This window comes from Gekko japonicus, unplaced genomic scaffold (genome assembly GCF_001447785.1).
Source record: "Gekko japonicus isolate JY-2015 unplaced genomic scaffold, Gekko_japonicus_V1.1 scaffold484, whole genome shotgun sequence".
Classification (NCBI taxonomy): domain Eukaryota; kingdom Metazoa; phylum Chordata; class Lepidosauria; order Squamata; family Gekkonidae; genus Gekko; species Gekko japonicus.
The window spans coordinates 188,922-211,859 of record NW_015168059.1 but is presented as its reverse complement, the minus strand read 5'-3'; the positions used below and the strand labels follow the sequence as shown (position 1 = coordinate 211,859).

Here is a 22,938-nt window from a genome sequence, read left to right as displayed (position 1 = left end):
CCTTTGCCTCTCTCACCCCCTCCGCAGGTGAGGGAGGGTTAAATGGGGAATCTAGGCAGGGCCAGTTCCAGGTTTGGGGGGGGGGGCTGGGCAGAGAATGCTCCGGGGGCCCCATGTCCACTCTTCTTGCCCGCCCGCCCACCCACGTCTCCCCACCTGCCCGTGCATCCTTTGTCTGCCCACTCGCAAGCCTTCCGCCATCTGTAGTCGCAGCTGCCCCCACACTGCTTGCACAGCCGGGCCCTGGTGGTGGTGGGTGCAGCCAGGAGTGCCGCTGCCACGGCACCACCCACACGCCCCTTCCCAGCAGTGCCAGGCAGCATGTGCAGCTGGGGGGGGGGTGAGAGCTCTCTCGCAAGCAGGCAGGGGAAGGGGGGTGAGTGCAGGCATCAGAGGAGACGCCCGAGCAGGGAGTCGGCTGCAGGGGGCCCCACCAGAAACCCCGGGCCCTGGCAGCTGCCCCGCCCTGAATCTAGGCCAGAGGCTGCCACCCGGCCTCCACGCTCAGCCCTGAACGAGCTTTAATACTCCTTCTGTAAGAAAGGCTGAAGGCATCACGCGACAGAGGAAGAAAGTATTGGGGAGAGGGCTCTGAGGACCAGGCGTGAGGTGGCAAAGCGAATGGCTCGGGGTGAAGGAGTGATACCCTTTTTTTATCTGGCCAGAGAAGCATCATAAGGGCAGGTGAGCGAGAAAAGCTGGAGTGTGTGGCCTGTCCCAGAAGCTCAGTATTGCCCCTTCCTCTGGGAAGGATCTCTGCTCCATCCAGAGTCCTCCTCACCATGGACCTCCAGAATGGCGGCTTGTATATTAGCCTGCGCCCTGGCATAGATTTCCCCAGGGGTCATTTCTTAGAAAAAGAGCTAGGGGAACTCATTAGCATAACTCATTAGCATATGCCACGCCCCCTGACATCAGGGGCCCGGCGGTGGACCAGCAAGGCCGGTGGGAGTGTGAGGCAGGCAGGGGTGGGGAGAGGCGGGGAGGAAGCAACTTACCCTCCCTCTTCTCCTGCCTCCTCCTAGCTGAATGAGGGCCGGAAGCGGGGCGGGTGGAAGCAGGGGGCGGGGCTTCGTCATGTGCCCCGTACGTCACCCAGGGGAACTGCGATCCCCCGCGATCCCCCCCGAATTGACCTCTGGGTTTCCCTTTCCTTTTGTTGCAAACCCAAAGAAAAAGCCCATCTTATTCTACTGGAGTATCCGGGGGGGGGGGGGGTGTCATAATAATTCAAAAGGCCACAAGGACAGGTTTGCATCTAGTGTCAACTCCTACAGATAGTCCTCCAGGGATACCTCAGAGGCTGCCATGGGAGGGCTAGGCCTCATTGTCCTGTCACTGAGGCAACCGGTAGCACACATTGCAGGCGCACGAGTGGCAGTGCAGCCCATGGCTGACCCTTCCTTCCTAGCCTAAGGGGCCCAAATCTGTCATGGTGGAGGGATCTTTGACTCTTGAACGCTTATACCCCGCCCCCCAAATCTTTCTGGTCTCTAAGGTGCTACTGGATTGGGATCTAGGTGTTCTACTGCAGACCAGCAAGGCAACCCCCTGAATCTGTCAAACTCAAGGACAGCCACCTCTGCTGGTTCAAAAAAAAGAAGAGGATCAAACTGAAGGTTGTGGGTGCTGTTGGCCATAACCAGTGGCCTAGGATCAAGTGTGTAGACAGCCCATGATCACTTGTCCTCCACAGGACACGTCTCATGTCTGATTTCCAGATGTTGTGAATGGCCGTTAACTGGCAGGACACAGTCTCTTCCTTCCATCCGTGTAAGAGCACTAAATGCTGCAGGCAGTAGAACAAAGTTTCAGTCCAGTGGGGGCACCTTGGAGACCAACAAAGTTTTATTCTGGGTGTAAGCTTTTGTGTGCACGCACATGAAAGCTCATACCTAGATTTAAACTTTATTGGTCTCCAAGGTGCCCCCACTGGACTCAAACTTTGCTCTGCTGCTTCAGACCAACATGGAGTCTGACACCACCCACCTGAATAGTAATGTTTTGGCTCTCTTATTTGGCTTCTAAGCCCAGGGGCTCTCTTTCCATCTCCTTTTGATGCTCTTCTGAAGAAGGGATTTTTACACCCTGCCAAGACCAATGTTCCCTCTAAGCTATGGAGTCTTGTGAGCACAAATTCTACTTTGTGAGCTCCTGGCATTAAATTTGTGAGTGGGCGATTTGGCTACTGCATGAATTAGTTTGCTCTGGAGCCCCATCCTTCCTGAGCTACGACAAAAATGTGTGAGCTGGAGGCTAAAAAACTGTGAGCTAGCTCACACTAACTCAGCTTAGAGGGAATACTGGCCAAGACTAAAATAGGTTCCTTTGGCGTCGCCGTGTTGATCTGTGGCAGCAGAACAAGGTCTGAGTCCAGGGGCACCTCTATTTATTTTTTATTTTATTTGTTAAATTTATACCCCGCACCTCCCCGCAGAGGCAGGCTCAGGGCGGCTTACAATATACATATATAAATATATCTGTTAAAACACTGACATATAAAGGTAAAGGTTCCCTTGCTTGAGAGCCAGTCGAGTCCGACTCTAGGGTTGCGGTGCTCATCTCCGTTTCAAAGCCGAAGAGCCAGCACTGTCCGAAGACGTTTCCGTGGTCATGTGGACGGCATGACTAAACACCAAGGTGCACGGAACGCTGTTACCTTCCCACCGAAGCGGTACCTATTTATCTACTTGCAATTTCTTGCTTTCGAACGGCCTAGGTTGGCAGGAGCTGGAACCAGAGACGGGAGCTCACTCCGTCATGCGGCACACTCGGGTCTCGAACTGCTGAACTACTGACCTTCCACAGCCTGCAGTTCAGCGTCTTAACCACTTGAGCCACCGCAGCTCATAAATTAATTAAATCAAAACATAAATTAATTAAAATCACAGTATATAAAATCGTACATATTCAACCGATGTTAATGGCAGATGGCGTCGATCTCTTGGCATTAAACGGTGGCCCACCACCCTAGTCCAGGCTCGGGCCAGGCTGTTGGTGCTGATGGTGATGTTGGAGGGCCAGGGCCAGGATGTTAAAGGCAGTTCCTTAGTCGAAAGCCTGGTGGAAGAACTCCGTCTTGCAGGCCCTGCGGAACTGTAGGAGGTCCTGCAGGGCCCTGATGTCCTCCAGAAGCTCGTTCCAGCAGTACGGGGCCACCACAGAAAAGGCCCTGGCTCTTGTTGCGGCCAGCCTGGCTTCTCTGGGGCCCGGGAGGACCAGGTGATTTTGGGATCCCAATCTTAGTGTTCTCCGGGGGACATATGGGGAAAGGCCCAGACCATATAGGGCTTTAAAGGTGATGACCAGCACCTTGAACTGAATCCGGTATGCTATAGGCAGTCAGTGCAGAGCTTTTAGGGCGGGCTGGATGTGTTCCCGCACAGGAAGACACAACAACAGCCTCACCGCTGCATTCTGCACCAGCTGCAGCTTCCACTTTTGAGACAAGGGCAGCCCCATGTAGAGAGCATTACGGTAATCCAATCTCGAGGTGACCAAGAACATTTTATTCTTATCTGAAGAAGTATGCATGCACACGAACGTTTATACCCAGAATAAAATTTTGTTGGTCTTAAAAGTGCCACTGGACTCAAGACTAAAATAGCTACATCTCCACTTCAAGTGTTTATCCTACCTTTGTATGTGATGGCTGACTGAAGGTGGACATCTACATTGCAGATAGTGCAAGGACTGAAGTTATCCCAACAGAAAATGGTGATGCCCATTGACTAGAACAATCTCTGACTCAAGAGTGGCTGTTTGAAGATATCCTCTTGCACTCTCTCAACTATCTTTCATAGACAGCATCTGTCATTTCTAGGGCAGTGAGCTGGCAGCTGCCTCTGGGCTTAAAGACCTTAAGAACATAACATAAGAACCTAAGAGAAGCCAATGTTGGATCAGGCCAGTGGCCCATCCAGCCCAACACTCTGGGTCACACAGTGGCCAGAAATACCAGGTGCCATCAGGAGGTCCACCAGTGGGGCCAGGACATTAGAAGCCCTCCCACTGTTTACCCCCCCCCAAGCCGGGTGATTCTTCTGTTGTCTGGTTCTTTGAGATGCAGTTTGCAGCAGGAGCAGACTCTCGCCCCATGGTTCTTCAGGCGATTTCCTTCCAAAGAGACTCTTAGATGCTCTTAAGATCTTGTAGCTCGGGGAGGGGGCAGTTTCTAATCAGCAAGGTCTTGGTGAAGATTGAGAGGTAGAGATCCGTCATTATAAAGGGCCACAAGCCTGTCAAATATTTGAGCTAGGCGGTGGTTTTGCCAGTTCAGAAGCCACGGGCTCTCTCAACGCCTCCTGGATGCCTTTGCTTTGCCAGAAAGGGTTTCCAGTTGGCTAGGTTTGCATTCCCTAGCAGCTTTTGGCAATACTGTCTCATAGAGCTTTCACTCATACTAGGTGATTTGACTTGATGGTCTTTACCTATTGCGTCTTCCCAGGTCAATTCTGTCTTGGCCCCTGCTTCTTTGCAAGTCTGCTGCCTGCAGCCTAAAAAGGGCCATTGCAGGAATAGGGGTGGTGGATTTGCAAAAATGCAGTTTATAAGCTGGCAAAGATGCACAGGACATTTCTTTCTGAGGACTTGTGGGGTTGTTTGTTTCCTTGTCTTTAGTATTTATCCTCTGGTTACAGTAACATCTGAACTGAACAGAACTGCTGTCAGTTCTAGCCCCACGCTGGTGTGAGCTACCAGCCTTGTCCCCAGCTCGCCGTCCACCCAGCGGTTCGAAAGCTTCGGCAAGTAGATAAAATGGGTACCACTCCTTAGAGAGTGGGGGGAGGTGTTAGCCGGCGAAACGGCGAATGTTAGCCGGCGAAACGGAATGTCCAGCTCGGGAGCCTGGAAAGATCTCTTCGGCATTAAGAAGCCTGTGGTGGGCCAATCCGGCCAGGCAGTGGCAGTCCGACACTGCGACTCGAAACAGTCCTGGAAAAACTGACGTCATCAAGCCAAGCCGAGTGAATGCCGTCTGGAACACGTCTAAGTCTACAGCTGAACAAAAACCCCGTTGGCTGCAAATGTGTGCGACTTAAAAAAGATTTATATGTTGTCCTCCCTTACCCCCTATGAATCATTGTTAGTCCCTTGTTAATATGTGTAACTGTAAATCGCTCAGAGCCAGCGGCTCTGCAGGATTGAGCGATTAATAAATTGAAAGATATTATTATTATTATTATTTTTCTCCTAATACTGCATGTGTTTAAATTGCAGATTTGTACTAATTAGAAGAGAGAAACTGATTTCAAGTCATATGGAGAAACTGAAATCCAACCCACGCATCAACCAAGTAGATCCAGAAAGCTTGAGGTGGACTCCCATCTTAATCCCTAACGCCGCAGTTTCTGAGGAAGAGAGAGAAGCCGAAAAAGAGGTAATCGCAGGTGTAAAGCAAGGCACCCTCTACAAGCTCAAAATCACACTTTCTTCCGGGAGTCAACCTGGGCATTGAAAATAAACTCCTGGGCCAAGCCCTGCTGAGGTCTCAATGTCCAAAGATAAATTTCCAAGGGGTAGTCAGGGGAATCTGCTACAGCATAACTCAAAAGGAGTCTTTGGCCACCTTAGAGGCAAACGGATTTACCGTAGTGGGAGCTTCATAGCTAGAGCCTGTTTGTGAAGGGAATCCTCAGTCCACTCTTGTATATGGGGGGGTATTATGAGCAGTGGGGTTAAGGAGGTACTGTTTGTGGCTTTTCAAAGCAGAACTGAAAAATACAAGATAAGCACAGTGACTATTCACAGAAGCCGTGACAAAATCTGCTTAGCCCCTGGTTATTTATGTTGCAAGAAATCTGTCTTTGAGGTGCCACAAAACTCCATTTTGGTTTGTAAGGAAGGGGAGCGATGGTCGTACCCATTGGGTTGCATTCTGCCGTGGAATTTACAATCCCTTGCAATAGGAACCTGAAAATGAAAGAAAATCCTATCCCAGGAAATTAGGTTACTTGCCACGAACCTGTGTTGCCCTGTCCAGGGTTGTGCCTAGATTTGGGTGACCAGATATCTTGAACTAGCCCTGCTGAGGCTTAATCCCAAGGCTTCATGCCAGAGGGTGGCCTGGAGAGACGCGAGTGGGGTGGCCCCGGGTGGAGTCTGTGGGAGGGAATGCCAGGCAAGAAGGGGCAGCACTTCAGATGATGCCTTTGAAAGAAATTTGGAGGGGCACACATGCATCATTCTCAAAAAGAAGGAGAAAATAGGGGTCGGGGGTATAGCTAGCACAAAATACACGTATTTGTTTATTGAGTCAGGTGGGTGGCCGTGTCGGTCGAAAGCAACAGAGCAAAGTTTGAGTCCAGTGGCGCCTTTAAGACCAAACCATAACTCTGGGTGTAAGCATTCATGTACATGCTTATACCCAGAATTATAGCTTGTAATAGTCTGCCTTTTCTCATAGACTGAAGGTAGATTGCACAGTGCCAGTCAATACAATCGATAGGATGGGACATCCAGTAAACAAAGAAAGAGGGTTTGGATGGCAGAAATCTGAAGGAGAGCGGAAACAGAGCATCAGCTCATGACATGTTGACGGATGTAGGCATTACATAGTAGGAGCACCCTTAAAGCAAGAGACAGGACGGCGCTGTGCACAGCCGGAGACTCCACGGTCCCCATCCCTTGGTGGATGGAGCAGCAGACAAGGACTCTGGGCGACTCGGGCTCGAATCCCCACGTCTGCTGTGGGAGCTCACTGGGCGACCTTGAAGATTGATCCGGACAGGAGCCGCATTAGTCTGTTTTGTGAGTCACTTCCGCCGTTGCTCCCTTTGGCTCAGTGGGTGGCCTTGGGCTGTCACAAAGTCTCGGCCTGGCCTACCTCAGAGGGTGGTGGTTGTGAGAAACTGGAGGAGGGAAGAATGATATTCTGAGCTGCTTTGAGTCCCAACTTAGGAGAAAAGCAGGGTCTAAACAAATGAATGCAAATGCTTCCTTTACCAAAAATACATACAATACATAACTGTGTCAAAACAGCTGACAGTTTTAGACCCTGGCCAGGCAGGCCCCGGGACTGGACGGGACTGGGCTGCTGCCTTTCCTTCTGGGTGGCTTCAGAGTGTCCCTGGGGCTGCCTGCCCTCCGGGGTCCCGGTTGCTCAGCTGGAGCCAGGATGGGGCTGCCGTCAGGGCCAGAGCCACAGGCACACGAGCGGCAGGTGCTCCTTGCAATGCAGCATCCTGTTGTGGCCTTGTGAGCCCACTTAGAACTGTTCAGGGGAACCTGTAGAATGTGTGAGCATCGCAGGCTGGTCGTTTCAAGCCAAAAATGGTGCGTTTAACCAGCATAATTAATGTGAAGAGGACAGTTAAGTGGCACACGCTCAATGAGGTTTGGTAGCTTCTGTCTTTTGGATTCAGAGGGTTTGTGGAATTGATTGAGAGTTCGGAATCCAGCATGCCTGTCGGGACTGAAAAGTTTGTAAGACGCTTGACGTCATTTTGGCTTTCATTGCTTCCTGAACTGCTGCCGGCGTGAACTCCGTGCCAGCCTCCAAGACTGTGGGTGTCAACTGATCCTTTGTGTCTATGAAGCTGTTCAAAGTGATCCATGTCAGAGGGCATGTAATGTGGTGCAGGAGAACTGAAATCAATTTGCTGCATCATTAATAGTGTTAAATATCCCATGAAATGCAATCTTCTTTGGTTTGTTATCCCGAGGCTTATAGGAGAGCCCCTGAGATGGGTCTGCTAGGGCAGCCCTCGTTGCTAATCGGCCCTGACTTATTGTAGCTGTTTCTTTTTAGCCGAGCTTAAAGAATGGCTGATGAACCACTATTTTAACTCCTTTGGCTCTCAGGCAGAGCGGCTGATGGAGCAAGCGAGCTCCTGGGAGAAGGAAGAGCAAGAGGTGCTGTCCACGAGAGCCAACAGCAGGCCGTCCCCAGCAAAAGTGCATTATTTGCGGCCTCCAGAGAACATGATGGTATTGGCAGAGCGAGGGCAGCCCGCAGACCCACCGTCAAAAGAGAGCAGTGAGGAAGAGGAGAAGGAGGAGGAGGAGGAGGGCGAGGAGGACAAGGATGGAGAGGGGCATCATCCAAGTTCTCCTCCCAGGCTGGCAAAACCCCAGCTGCTGGCTGTAAAGAGAAAGGTCAGTCATGGGTTTCAAGGCCTCTTCAGACTGGATTATCACACAGTGTGAGTTTCTAGCCAGCCTGCAGAAGTGCTGGAGGGGGGGGGGGGGGTCCGCTTGCTGACCCTATAAAGGTTTCCCTTTCTTTTATTTTGATATGGCTGCTGCTCTTCCTGTTTATTCCCATTGGGAAGGGTCGACACTCAGAAGAGGAATTTTGTCAGGGCAGAGCCCTCTGCTGGTTGCAAGTGGTGTTAATTAATATGTATTTGTCCTTCCAATATTATTCTCCATTGGTTTACTTTTGCACAAGATCCTCAGCCTCACTGTGTTGATCTTGCAGCTTGGCAGCTGGGGAACCCACTAGGTTTTCCTAGGACTCAGCTCTGTGGGTCTCCCCCCCCCCCAGTCAGAAGTGAGCCTCGTGGTGTTGCTACTTCTCGTTCGTATTTTACTTACCTTATGTATAACTCCTCCCTTCTCAAGGAGGCACAAGGGGAAAGCACCCAGTGTAAGTGAATGCAGTTAACGGGATGGGACATCCAGTAATCAAAGTAATAAGATCAGGACTGCAGAAATCTGAACCGGAGACACCAGCATTCTGTGCACGGAGGCCGAACACATTCTTGCACCATTGTGCTCTGACAGTGCAAAGGGTTAGATCTGCACTAGCTTTTCTGCTGCTTTCTGGCTCCTCACTTGAGCCTCCCCCCCCCCCCCCCCGAGGCTTTTATCCATATGGATCTCGTGGTGCCGCCTTTTTTAGTGCTCAGAAGGGGTCCAGAGCCAGCCCAAACTAAATAACCCTCTCCTTACAACATAAAATCAGTAACTGGTCGTAGATCGTTGCCCTCATTTCCCCCCCGTAAGTGCGATTTCAGGAGCACAAAAGGTCCTGGGTGGCAAAATCTTAATTTCCTCCCAGCAGCCACTTTCCTGCTCATCTGTTTCTTTATATTAAAATGTTTCTGATTTTAATGGGGCTGCCGTTTAGCAGTGAATCCCAGCGGCTTTCCGTGGACTACAAAGCAACCTTCTTTTCATCGCTGTTTGGAAGCTTCTGTTCCAGATGCCTTAAAAGGCATGGGGGGGTTTTATTCAAAGTTAACTATCCTTTCCACCTAGGACATATTTTGTAAAGAGCAGTGTCATGGCGACTGCTGTGCTGTCATTCCCCCCCCCCCTTTTATCTGCCTTAGAGCTTCTCCATACACTTGACTTAGCTCCTGATCTTCTTGGCCACTGATCCACAAACAGTCTGAGCACAGTTGTTCTGCACATCTGCCCTCCCTGTGCACCTTCACAGTTGTGGAGTCGGTTTATAGCAGAGTCCCCCAACCTTTTGGAGCCTGAAGGGACATTTGGAGTCCTGACACAGCACGGAGGGCGCAGCAACAAAACGGCTGCCACCAAGTGGCTGCTGCAGGAGGCTGAGCCAGGCACACCGTAATTGCCGCAGCTTAACTTCGGTATTTATGGATTCATTTGATGTATACCCTGCCCTCCCTGCCGAGGCAGGCTCAGGGCACCGTGTAGATCCTTACGCTGTGGTGGCAGCTGCCGCCAAAGCAACATTTTGAAAAGTCCCCAGGAGTCAGTCAGAAGCCCTGCCCCCCCCCCCCGCTTCCTCAAAACACTCGGCAGCCGTCACACCCACGGGCACCACATCGGGTTGGGGGGGAGGGGGCGCCCTGGTCAGGCCCGTAGCCAGGCAATTTCTACTGGGGGGAAGTGAGTACAGTGGTGGTGAGCACAGCATTGCTTATTTACTTTATTACGAATGAGCTATGATGTACTGCAAAGTCTCTACAAGGGGTCATTCAACAAAGAAAGTTAAACGATAATCCATTTTGTTTGAAGCCAAACATCCCCTTCCTCTATTTACACATGATGAACAGAGTCTTGCAAATGCATGAAGATCCCCACCCCCATATTGTCCCACTTCCACTTTCCTGGATTGCAGGGTGTGAAATGGGGGGAACCCCCCCCCCCATGTGCACCATAAAAGTGTCTGTTCTTCCTCTGAGCATGAAATGAGGCTTTGCTAACAGAGATCGCAGAAGAAGGTGCATTTTCTTGGATGGATGGCCCCTTTGATTCTTAACGCCATCTTCCATTGAATTCACACACACACACACACACACCAAAAAGCCCCAAACTGTTTTTTGGTTTAGCTCCACATAACTTGCTATAGGGAGACTTAAGGATAACTGTCGGCACACAGGTTGGAATGCAGTAGGACTGCCAGCCTCCGGGTGGGGGGTCTGTAAATCTCCCGGAATTCCAAGGGGTCACCAGAGTAGAGAGACCACTTCCCCTGGAGAAAATGGCTACTTCAGAGGATTATTATACATGATTAACGTCCCTCCCCCCCACCTTCCCCAGGCTCCATCCCCCAAATCTCCAGGAATTCCCCAACATGCAGTTGGCAACCCTAGTGAACATGTGTACGCGCGCACACGCACGCACACACACAGCTACAGCCTGCCTGGCATGCCGGGGAAGGGTGGCTTTTTTGCTTCACACAGATGGGAAGGGAAGCTGGGGAGGCTCCCCTCTACAGATACAGAGATTGACACACACACCCCGCTGAGCCCACGTAAAAGAAAAGGCAAAATTGTTGGTAGTACCAGTTCATTATCACCATTTTACAGTGATTTTAAAATGCTGTGCTGCTCCAATCTACTGTGGGCTTGTGGTAAAGAACTCATACCCCCACCCCAAGTGTTTTCCAGGGCCAGAACAGCTGCACGGGTACCTGCACACACCGTGAAATGATCACGAGTCCACTTGTGAAAGGCAGAATACAGCGGCTGCCACTGCCACCCACCACCTCTGACCCCCACCACCTTTGAACACTCCTCACTCAGGCAAAAATAGAGCCACCACCACCAGAGCTTCCGCCTTGATGTGCTACCGTGCTGCAGATCAGAGGAGTGGCATGACTGGCAGGAGCTAGCAAGCTGAGGCAGGAAAAGGACCGTGTCACCTGCTTGAGAGCACAGCCGGAGCAACCACTTTGTGCAGGAAGCAAAGGGCAAAGGGAAAGCCTGGGAGGGAGGCAGGAGGAAGGAATAGGGCTGCCAAGTGGGGGCAGGAGGCGGGGAAACCCCTGCTTTGGAGGCCCGATTTCTGCCGCGGTGGAATCGGGCCCTGGGGGGAACTCTGCCCCCCGAAGCTGCGTCACTTCCTGTGACATTCTGGCGGCGCGCGCGCACGTCCCGCAGCAGCTCCCGGACCGAGGCAACGCTCCCTCGCTGGTGAGTCAGAACGACTTGGCAACCCTAGGAAGGGAGGAGAATCTCTCCCTCGGTTCTGTTCAGTTTCATTATTACAATCCAAGCTCAGACAGTACATTAGTATATAATATGCACAATAACTACATAAGCACAACTAAGCAATAAATACAGACAAGATGGATAAAATAGATTAAAACTAAAATATATTTAAAATTTCTTAAAAGAGGCAATAATCTTCTGTCTGATTAAACTGGATGTGGCACAAAACCTTGCTACCTTTGCAGTAGTTTCATTGCAGGAATCAGCTAAAAAGAGAATGGAATAAAATTGGTTCGACCTGGCTGGATAGGCGGCGATAATTGGAGTAATGAATTTTGTCCAAATCTTGTGATAGAACGGACAGAATAAAAGCACGTGCTCAATTGTCTCGACCAGCCCAGATTTACAAGGCAGAGACGGTTTACATATGGGATGGGAGCGTAAATCTCTCCCTCATTGGTGAAGCCTGCAAGGGGGGGGGAGGAAATGCCCCCTCTCATTGGCAGAAGACGTGTGACAGATTTTACAACAACCCCTAGTCCTGATCGGAAGGGCATGACAAATGATGGGTGGGGCCCAGCCACATCGTGCACCACTGTGGCTATGGGCCTGCCCCTAGTTTTATAGTCTCCCTCACATGCCTTAAGGGAGGGTGCTGTTGTCATTGGGGTGTTGCAGCACCCCTCCTTTTATTTTTTTGTGCGTGCTTACATTAATATATTGGTATCAGGCAGCATTTTTTTTAAAGGCACTAAGATCTCTATCTATCTATTGTCATAATGTCGGTTTAAGGAAGTTGTCTGAATTTCCCAGTTTTTTTTTTTTTTTAAGTAAGTCTCTAGCCTTTTCTCTTGCAGAGAACTGATGGGGGAAAACATGCAGAAAAGCCCTTAGATAATGGCCTCTATGATTTTGAATGAGAAGGTCTCAGCCTAACATATAAGGGGAGTGCTACTGAATGAGCCACCACCCGTTGACAGTTTGCTGTTGTCAGGAAAAATGCCCCCCCCCCCAAAAAAAAAAAGTCCAGCACACTTCTGGCTAAAAGAAGCAGCAGAATGTCTGAGAAAAGAAAAAAATGGGGCCTGTCTTTAAAGCTGGGTTGGGAAATGCATCTCTCTATTGGATCACGCTTGCTACTATGGCATTTAGAATTCCTTCCTGCCTTTTGTTTGTAGAGGGCACTTATCAAGTTACATTTTAAAGCGGCTTTCAATTTCCAATGCTTTTCCATTTTGGCTTAAGTACCTGGATCCCATTTCCCACTGTGGAGAGAAGGTGGGGCAAGGGGTGAGCAGTAAGAGTGCAGTTGGAGACTGGGATGAAATGTTGACTCTGGACTGGTTTCCCTACTAAACGTGACCAAGGGCTCCCCTCTTCCTCCCTTCCCTCACCCCCTTGACTTCTGTCCTGGCTGCCACCCACAGCTGTCCTGCCATGTAGTCTCCTTTCCCCCATCAGAGTGTAGAGGACGCGTCCTCCCTAAAGTCTGTCCTCCCGAGAGTGAGGGGGCAGAGGGCCCCTTTTATGTTCTTGTAGCCTCCGCTTAATACCATCATTTAAAGTGATGGTCAGGCTGGAGTCTTGAGACATAACTCAGATTTAAACTTGGATTCACTGTCCATTGAATTATGCACCCCAAAACACTCAAGTATCTGTCAAAGCGTAACTTTAGTTAGCTTCTGGTATTTGCAAAATGGAGCATCTCAACTATTTTATTCTAGAAACAAATAGGACATCACAGCAGTGATCTTGAAACAAATTAAGGTCTGCGCTCCAGTTGGGAGAAAAGCAGGTTTATAAATATTTTAAACGCATACACTTTAGTCAGATGCCCTTGGTCTGCTCTGAGAACAGATTCTGATTTGCCCAGATCCTGCCAAGTCTTTTGTTCAAAAAATTATATGACTGCATCCATCTGTGGGGCTTAAAGGAATAAAATGAAGGGATAAAATTGAGCACGTGGATCCATGTGCCTAGATGTTTCCCCTTTAAAATATTGTAATTCTGTGGTGCTAAAGAAACAAAAGAGATCCAAATGATTTTCTGTGAACAAGAAACCACTCCATATGCTGTGCAAACACATCTGGATCTGTTTTCTTTGGAATCGTAAAACAGCAACATTATTTTTTTTAAAAGCAGTATCAAAGTACCCTGATGCGTTTATTCATTTCCACCCTCTCTCTTATTTTATTTCTGCAAACCCTATGGAACTAGCCATGCAAATTTGTTGGATAAAAGATTATGCAAAATCTGGACAAATTAGAATTTACAGTGTCCTTGGTCTAATATAATTTTTCCGTTGAGTCTTAATAAATTGTATGCTGTGTTGGTGGCTTACTACTTTTCCTTCTCTTTTATTGTGAGAATACTCAAAAAAAAAATTGCAGATCAGAATGGAAATCTAAATTGTGGCTATAAGTCTAAAATCACAATTTTTAAAACTTAGCTATATTGACACCATGAAAGCATTATTTGCTCTATATTGGTTCCTCTGCGTTCATGCAACAGTAGGAATTCAGTTTGCAGGACTAAAAAAAAAAGGTTGGGATTCCCGGGGGGAATATGGTAATGCACATAGTGGATCCACAAACACATTAGAAGCTGCTCGCAGGGAGAGGGATGTAATTCAGGCGAACGTATGTAGAAGTCCTGCTGAGTCGAGGTCAATAATCTGTGCCTTAGTTACATGTAGACTGGACTGTTGCCGTGCACTCTACTTGGGGCTACCCTGGCCTTGACGAGAGTTGGGAGGCTGCAGTTAGTGCAGAATGCTGCAGCTAGACGGCTGGTCGGGGCCAGCTATCAGGAGCACATGACCCGGATATTAACTGCAGTTACACCCAGCTTCCGATCTACAAGGAGAGTCCCTTCCAACTGTCCGATCAGTCACAGAAGCTTGTCTGGTGGGTACACGAGAGAGGGCCCTTTCAGTGTCAGCCCCACAATTATGAAATTACCTCCCCAAGGAAGTGTGCCTGGCCCCCCTCACTTTGATTCGGACAGTTTTATCTAGGGCTGCATTTGGTTAAGTTTACTAGCAGTCCTGAATTGTGATTTAAAATGTGGGTTTTTTTAATGTATTTTGTTTTGTGTATTCCATCTATGTTGTAAGCCACCTTACGCTCCATAAGGCAGAAAGGCAGTTAATCAATGTTCTAAATAATTAAATAAATGATATCCAGAGTGTCAAGCAAGCTAGTTTGCCACGAATGTGCATCATAAGACTGGGCTGGTTTGCTGAAAAGCACATTTAACTCTTCTGCCTGACTTTCATTCTTTAACGTTGGTTTTAGAGGCCTTTCATGTTGAAGAAGAAAAGGGGTCGCAAACGCAGAAGGATTAATAGCAGCGTCACAACAGAGACTATCTCTGAAACCACGGAAGTGCTGAACGAGCCCTTTGATAACTCAGAAGAAGACTGGCCGATGCCGCAGCTGGAACCCACTTGTGAGATGGAGGAGGAGGAGGAGGAGGAGGAGGACGGGGAGGAGGAGGAGGAGGACTTGAAGCCTGGGGCTCACCTGGCCTTCCAGCCTCAGCCTGGTGAGAAGGAGGAGAATGAGCAAGAGGAAGAAGAGGAGCAGGAAGGAGACAATCAGTGCTACCAAAACGATGTGCGTTGCAGAGGTGAGTGGGAACTGGGGTTTGTCTCTCTGCATGTGTATCTTTTTACATTGTTTGTGGTGGCGCAGGTTCTTGCTTGAAAGCTTTTGTGTTTTTACATTCTAGATAACACAGAACTTTTAAACGCTTTTGGCAGTGATCTTCTAGGCTCTGTTTTTGGTTTGGTCTAAATGTTGAGTAATTCATCCTTCGTTCGGTATGTTAACCAGTTGGCACGCGTGGTTCTCCTTAGAATTCTGTAATGGGACTTCCTAATTTTGCTTCAATTGGACACCCATTCAGAATGAAAACTCCGCCCTCGTGGCCGTGAGGTTCCTCTTCCAACAAACCAGATGGCCTTTCCCTTTCTCGTCCTGTCCTCGTTCTCCCACCACCACCACCCCAGCCGGAAAGAATTCTAGTCCCACTTCTTGGTGCCCTTAAGATTACGGAAGAGGGGGAAAGCGCTCCCGACAAAGGACTGCGTGCCTCTCTCCCGGGAAGTAGAGCACCAGAGGAGCCAAGAGCCTTGGCCGGCGCCATCCACCCAAGGCTCTCAGGGAGGGAAGAGCACAGATCCTTCCTGTCCAACTGACCCCCTCCATCAGGCCCATAGCCCGGATTTTGTGGCTTGAGGGGCAAAATCTTCTCTGGTGGGGCTCCCATTATTGGCCATAATGAAGGGAGGGTGGCGTGCCCCCCTCTCCTTCCCCTCCTGCAAGATTTAAAGGCCCCTTCAGCTGACCAGCGGGGAGCACGTGCCCACACCGATCTTAGGTGGAGGGCCCTTTAAATGCTTTTAACGCACGCCAAGGATCCCTTTAAATGCTTTTGAGAAGAAGTGGGGGGGGGGCTTTAAGAAGCAGGGGCCCTTTAGGGAAGGGGCGGAGCCCTCCATTCTCCTTCCTTTGGGTGCCTTGCCTCTTTTGGATGGAGAGCCTGCGAGCAAGGCCTGTGAGCTGCTTTGAGGGACAACGGTGGAAGAGAAAGACAACAAGTCACCCGGTCAGAGGGCCAGTCTGGTCCTGGGGCTGCCACCAGTGTTTGCCTCGAATAAGCTCCAGAATATATAAGCCTGGCCCAGCTTGGGAGTTCTCAGAATATTATGAGAGTTCAGATGCCTCAGCAGCTACTTAAACCGTGGTGGTAAAATGATCGTTCTGTGTGCGTGCGCGCATGTGCAACATGCATGCTCAGCTGGCAGCATTCTTTGAACAAGCCACTGAAAAGGACAACAGTCATCAAATTAGTACCTGCATGTGTCATTCATGTCACTTTGCAATCATACGTTGGATTTGCTGTGCCAGGAAGTCTGTGCATGTCATAGAATGATGGATTTGGAAGGGGCCCCACAGGCCATCTAGTCCAATCCTCTGCCCAATGCAGGACCAGCCCAGAGCATCCCTGACCAGTGTTTGTCCAGCCACTGCTGAAAGACTGCCAGGGAGGGGGAGCTCACCACCTCCCGAGGCAGCCCATTCCACTGCGGCACAACTCTTCCTGTAGAAGTGTGCTTTGCACACAAAAGTTTACACTTTAAATAAAACTTTGTTGGCCCTAAAAGTGCCACCGGACTCAAACTTTGTTCTGCTGCTTCGGACCAACACAGCGACCCACCTGAATTACTCTTACTGTAAAAAGTGTCCTGCTGGGAAATTTTTCTCACATATATGAGAGTTCAGCCACTTTAAAAAAAAACACTTGGTTATCTGAATTTGTAATCTGTGGAGTGATAGTTGTGTATTTGTCTCTTATCTATCCAACAAATTCTTACATTGGATTAGGAATGCAAATATTTTCTTGCATACACCCAAAATTGAGCCATTAGAGTTGTGCCCATTAGAGGAGGAAAAGAACCCCTTTTCTCTTAAAGCAGCCAATCAATTTATTCTTTTGAGCCACCAACCATCTTTCAAAATGTGGATCCGAATGAGGTTTCTTGGAGGGAACCTCTGTGAATTGTGAAACCTTTTTCCACTCGTCTTCTCCCCACCCTGCACCATGATGCACAAAGTGGTTCTTCTGCTGTTGCTGCCAAGTGCTGACGGTGTGGAGTGATCTGCGCGTGCTGGGTGTGGAGCCCCTGGGGGACACCCGGTGCCCGGCAGCCTGGAGCTTGCTGCTCCCTCTCTGCTTTGCGTGACAGTTGCCGGCTCTCTTTATAGGGAGCTCAGTAGTCCTGTTGCTTGCAGCACTTCACTTCTCTGGCCCTGCTGGCTTCACATACGTGTCAGGATACTCTTCACTCTTCACCTTTGCTCAGGTGCATGTTAGGCCAGACACGTCAGGATATTCCTAGCAAACTGCCCAGAGGCCCGTTGGCCAGATTTACATCTCAGAAATGCATCTGATGAATTACACATTGAATGGATCTCCTCCTGGCTTTCCCCCAGAGTGCGTCTTTTTAAAAAGTACATTAGTGCTAAACCCAAGTGAAATGTGTGCCCATTTATTAATCCCATTAATGGAAATTGCTGTCACGCATCTCCCTTTTGTAACTAAAATTGTTTATCTAGAATAGGATTGTGTCTTTTTTTATAAGTACTGCTTCCAACATTTACACTTTTATGTCGTGGCCTGTTTTTGTAACTATTCCCTTTTTATTCCTTCCTATTACATTTTACAGCTTTCTTAAACTGTTGTTAAAAGCCTATGTGGAGGCGGGGGGCACTCAGAAAAGTTCTGCAAGTGGATTCCACGTCCCCTAGCAGGGCAGCGTGAGTTTGCCTGATCAGTCTAGGACAGGAGAAATGCCTGGGTGGTGTGCCAGGGCCAGTGAGAGGAGGAAGCACATGCCGCCATCCTAAAGAATAGGAATGCCTGAAATAGTTGACGTTTTCTTGCATTAAGCTTTTCTGCGCCTTTTAGGGGTGGCTCACTTTGACTGACTTGTTCTTTCCTTGTCCTCTCCTCGTTTTCTCCCGCCTACAGTTAATGCAGAAGAGCGTGCAGTCATTCTGGAAGATGACAGTAAAGACAATCCTGAACCAGTGGTATGTAAACAGGGATGGCCCAAAGGAGTGAAACGATGTCCATCCAAATGGAGGCAAAACAAAGAGCGGAAAACAGGCTTTAAACTTAATTTGTACACTCCCCCCGAGACTCCCATGGAGCCTGACTATCAGGCACTGGGAGAGGAGTCAAAAGAGACGGCCGAAAAGAGCCCATCTCATGTCCCCGCCATCTTGGATGAGATTAAAGACCCTGAAACCATCCTGCCACCTGACAGTGACGCCAGAGAGCCCGCGTCTGAGTGTTTGGAGCAACCTGAGGAGACGTTTGAAAAAACAGAAGACGAGGTCACAAAAGGAGCGGAAGCAGAAGAGAACAGTGTCGTAGGAGAGGTGGAAAATGCACAGAGTCAAGAGAAAGACCAAGAAGAGGAAAGGGAAATGGAGAAAGATGAACCGGAGCAGCTGGAGGACCAGGAGGAGGAAGATGAGGATCATGATGCTGATGATGAAGACGAGAGCCACATGGGTTCAGCCGCGGTGGAGGAGGAGGCAGCGGCAGGAGAGGCTCTCAAGGAAGTAGCCGAGGAGGAGGAGCCTTTTTTAGATTCAAACGAGCAGAGTGGCAGTTCGGACCAGGAGGACCTGATGGGCTGCAGGGCGGGCCCCGCCCCTCCGTGCGAGAGCGGCCGTCAGGAGGCTCCCGCGGTCCCAGAGCCCGTGTCTGAATCGGCTGACGAAAACACCGAGAATCACACCCGAAAGGACAGCGATGAGCCTGATTCCGTGTTCAGAGACGAAAGTGCGGAATCCGTGGAGATAGATTCTGAGACAGCACAGGCAGTAAAATCTCTGACGCAAGAAACCGCCGAGCCAGAAGAGAGGTTCCAGGACTGTGCGGAGACCCAGGAGGCTTGTCAAAGCCTGCAGACTTACAGCAATGCCGACCAAAGCCCCCAGGTGGCCGCCCTGGACGACTGCCAGCAGTCCGACCGCAGCAGCCCCGCCTCCTCTGTCCCCTCGCATCCCAGCCAGTCCGCTCGGTCTGTTAACAGTCCAAATGTGCCTCCCCTGGAAAACAGTTATGCCCAAATAAGCCCGGATCAAAGTGCCATCCCTGTGCCCTCTTTGCAGAACATGGACACCAGTCCCATGATGGACGTTCCCTCTGTTTCTGACCACTCGCAGCAGGTTGTGGACAGTGGGTTCAGCGACCTGGGCAGCATTGAGAGCACGACAGAGAACTACGAGAACCCGAGCAGCTACGACTCCACCATGGGCAACGGCCTCTGTGGAAACGGCTCCTCCCAGAACAGCTGCTCCTACAGCAATCTCACGTCCGGCAACATGACGCAGAGCAGCTGCGCCGTCACCCAGCAGATGTCCAGCGTGAACGGGAGCTGCAGCATGATGCAGACCACCCGCATCAACTCCCCGCCCCCTTGCAATGTGAAATCCCCTCCGGGCTGTGTGACGGAACGGCCCCCCAGCAGCGGCCAGCAGCTCCCCCCCTGCAGCATGGCTGCCAATTTCACCCCGCCTATGCAGCTGAGCGAAATCCCCGAGTCTGGCAACAACAGCAGCAGTGCCGGCTTGTACGAAAGAATGGGCCAGAGTGAGTTTGCGGCGGGGCATTACCCGCAGCCGTCCGCCACCTTCAGCCTCGCCAAACTGCAGCAGTTGACCAACACGCTGATGGACCACTCCTTGCCTTACAGCCATTCAGCCGCGGTCACTTCCTATGCAAACAGTGCCTCTTTGTCTGCCCCGCTCAGCAGCACGGGGCTTGTTCAGCTCTCCCAGTCCCCTCATCCGGTCCCGGGGGGCGCCCAAGTCCAGGCTACGATGACCCCGCCCCCGAACCTCACGCCTCCCCCCATGAACTTGCCGCCGCCTCTTTTGCAGCGTAACATGGCCGCTTCCAATATCAGCCTGTCCCACGCCCAGAGGCTGCAGACTCAGATGCCCGGCAAGGGCCACGCTTCGGTCAGGACTAAGGCGGCGTCTCTGCCACCGGCTGCGGCAGCCCATCAGCCACAGATTTATGGGCGTGCCTCGCAGACTGTGGCCATGCAAGGGCCGGCACGCACCTTAACCATGCAGCGCGGCATGAACATGAGCGTGAACTTAATGCCGGCCCCAGCGTACAATGTCAACTCAGTGAACATGAATATGAACACGCTAAATGCTATGAATGGTTATAGTATGTCCCAGCCCATGATGAACGGTGGCTACCATGCAAACCACGGGTATATGAATCAAACGGCCCAGTACCCTATGCAGATGCAAATGGGGATGATGGGAAGCCAGCCATATGCACAACAGTCCATGCAGACTACCCCCCACAGCAACATGATGTACACCCCTCCGGCACATCATGGCTACATGAACACTGGCATGTCCAAACAGTCCCTGAATGGCTCTTATATGCGTAGGTAGATGGGTGGGGTGGAGGACATACCAAACTGGTGTGCAAGGGTTTGACCTGCACAAAAATGTGGAGAGTGTGATTTCAAAACCAGCAACTGGTGTGAATGCAAATACATTTGTTGGCACCATGAAAAAACTGTATGCAGCAGAAAGCCTTATATAAATGTGTTCTCATTACTTTATTTTTTAATATTGTTTTGTTTGCCATTTTCTTTATATAACGAGTTCTGTGGAGAGGCGGAACTGGTTTGTTATACTGCAAAGACGCAAAACAAGCTGATGGTTCACAGCCATGTTTTATGTGCCTGCTCCCATTCGAAATGTGGATCCTAGTTTTGGGGCATATCTGATGTCGTGCTGGGCCCATGAGCTTCCCACCCCTCCTGCCCTTCCTCCCCCCTCCCCTCCGCCCTGCAAATTCTTTTTGGCATTGCCTTCATGGTCAGTTTTGTTCCTCAAGTGACACTTTTCGCATGCCGCTAATGTCTTTGTTAGTGACAGTGCGTTTCGTAGTACTGTACAAGTGTTGTGCTTAACAGTAAGCCATTTCTTAATTTGTGGGTTTGGGTTTTTTTGTTGCCTTGATTAGGTTACCCCAATTTAGGGGCTTTTAAAAAAATTATATTTTTGTTAATTATATTAAAAATCTTGTAAAAAAAATGGGAGAAAGAGAGAGAGAGAGACGCTGTTAAAGCTATTCAGATCTCAGTTAGTTCAAAGATTGTGGGATCCAGTCCACCAGGGAGTTCTGTGGCTGCAGTGTTCTTGTGCAATTCCCTTCCTTCCCTACAGAGCCCGGCAGGAGAACGTTGGGGGGGGGGGGTGCTCTCCGACTCCTCTTTCTGTTCTGGACACAGGTTTCGTTTTTCCAGAGGAGGGGGGAAGGACGCTTCCTGTTTCGTTTTGATGCTGGCCCTGATTGATGAACTGAAGCATACGTATGTTTACCGAGGTTCTGAAACTTTTTTGTGTATGTCCAAATATTTGGCAGGACTTAAAAAAAAAAAAGATAGTGAGCTTGGTGTAAAGTTGCTATTTTATGGAAATGCCTCTAACTTTACATTTTCATTCCATCTGTAGATTTTTCTATCTTTATAAAATATTGGAGTTATTTTTTAAAAGAAATAAATAGAGCAGTAGGGTGTGAATAGCTCTCAACTGAAGCTTAACAAAGCGCATGTAAAAAAGCAGAAGGTATTTGTGTCTGTTTATATGGCTTCCTTTTTTTGTAGCCTTTGTACCTGTACAGAGTGGCTGTAAGGGCCAAAAAGTGGCTTGATTTCATGTATAAAAATAGACCCAGTGACGCTCTTGTATTTATCTGTTACCTTTTTAGTCAGTCACTTAAAACACACACACACACACACACACACAAGACAAGCTGTACATTTTAACATAAAAATAAATTATGATGAGCCATTTTTAGCCTCTTGTGTCTTGTCATCATCTAATGTACATGGAGATATAGGTGGGACCTGGGGATTTTCTGCAATTACGGCTCATCTCCAGACTGCAGAGATCAGTTCCTTTGGGGGGGGGGGATGGATGGTTTGGAGGGCAGCCTTTGTGGCACTGCACCCCACTGAGCCCCCCCATCCTCCCCAGGCTCCACCCACAAATCTCCAAGAGTTCCCCAGCCTGGATCTGGCAGCCGGTGGTGGTGGGGACCTGGCAAGCCCAGACTGCTTGGAGCAGAGTGACCTGCAGCAGCCCCCCCCGCCCTGCACTCTTGGTTCCAGGCCCCCCCCCGCCCACACTTCCATCCATCCGCCCCCTCCTGGGTCCCCACGGGAAGCCGTGTCGCCTTGGTTCGGAGGCAGCGAGTCCAGCAGCCGTGGAGCAGGTCCAGGAGGGGGTGCTGCTCACCTCGCGTGCCCAAGACCCTGAGCCCTCTCACGCCCAAGCCTCCTCGTGCTGCCCCCTCCCACTCTCACTCCTGCCAGACCACTGGCCTGAGGCAAGGCCTGCAAAGGAGTGGAGTCAAGGAGCACCGTTGCCCACGGAAGCCTCCTGTCCCTTAAGAGTCCTGCCGGGAATGCCCAGTGTGGCAATGCTCTGGGGTAAAGCAGAGTTGTGAAGTGCATACAACTCAGGACATTTGACTGTGGATAGCAACAGGCATCTCCAGGCCGGGGGGGGGGGCGGGGGAGTCTCCGGATGAAGTCTCTTCGGATGAATGGCTGGGAGGGACCCTTGTTTACTGAACTTCTGGGCAGGTCTTTCCATACTCTGGGAAAGGCTTGTGTTGCATTTGTCTTGGTATGTGCATTTCTGCATTCGGTTAGAAACAGGTATCTGTTCTGCATGCTGCTTATTCTAACGGGAGTGGAGAACGTTAATGCCTCGGAGTTCACAGCCATCACGTCTAGGTCCCCAGCCCTACTTCTCAGGATACTGTGGGGCCCGTTGTGACAGGTTAGTGGCTGCTCCAGAGTGCCTGACGGTCTTGGCTGCTGCCTAAGCACGGCGCTTCCTGTCCGAGATCCCCGGCCACCCAGCTGGGAACCACTGGCCGAGCAGGTAAGGTCGTCAGAATCTGGAAAATCTGGCACGGAGTTTGTAGAAATGCTGTGCCCCTGCTGGTTCAAACTCTG

At 50.1% G+C, this 22,938-nt stretch overlaps 1 protein-coding gene across 4 annotated transcripts in view; it reads left to right on the top strand.

Moving 5' to 3' along the window:
* Positions 1-20,749, top strand: part of KAT6B (K(lysine) acetyltransferase 6B) — a 167,671-nt gene extending 146,922 nt beyond the window's left edge. For 3 of the 4 annotated variants that reach the window (XM_015414530.1, XM_015414529.1, XM_015414528.1), the window contains exons 13-16: positions 5,221-5,380; positions 7,804-8,097; positions 14,654-14,987; positions 17,895-20,749. In XM_015414530.1, coding sequence (XP_015270016.1) covers positions 5,221-5,380; positions 7,804-8,097; positions 14,654-14,987; positions 17,895-20,353 — 3,247 coding nt within the window. In that variant the 3' untranslated portion in view covers positions 20,354-20,749. Of the gene's footprint in view, positions 1-5,220; positions 5,381-7,803; positions 8,098-14,653; positions 14,988-17,894 lie in introns of those variants that run through there. The other variant, XM_015414531.1, reaches the window with a different exon arrangement.
* Positions 20,750-22,938: the final 2,189 nt, after the last annotated feature.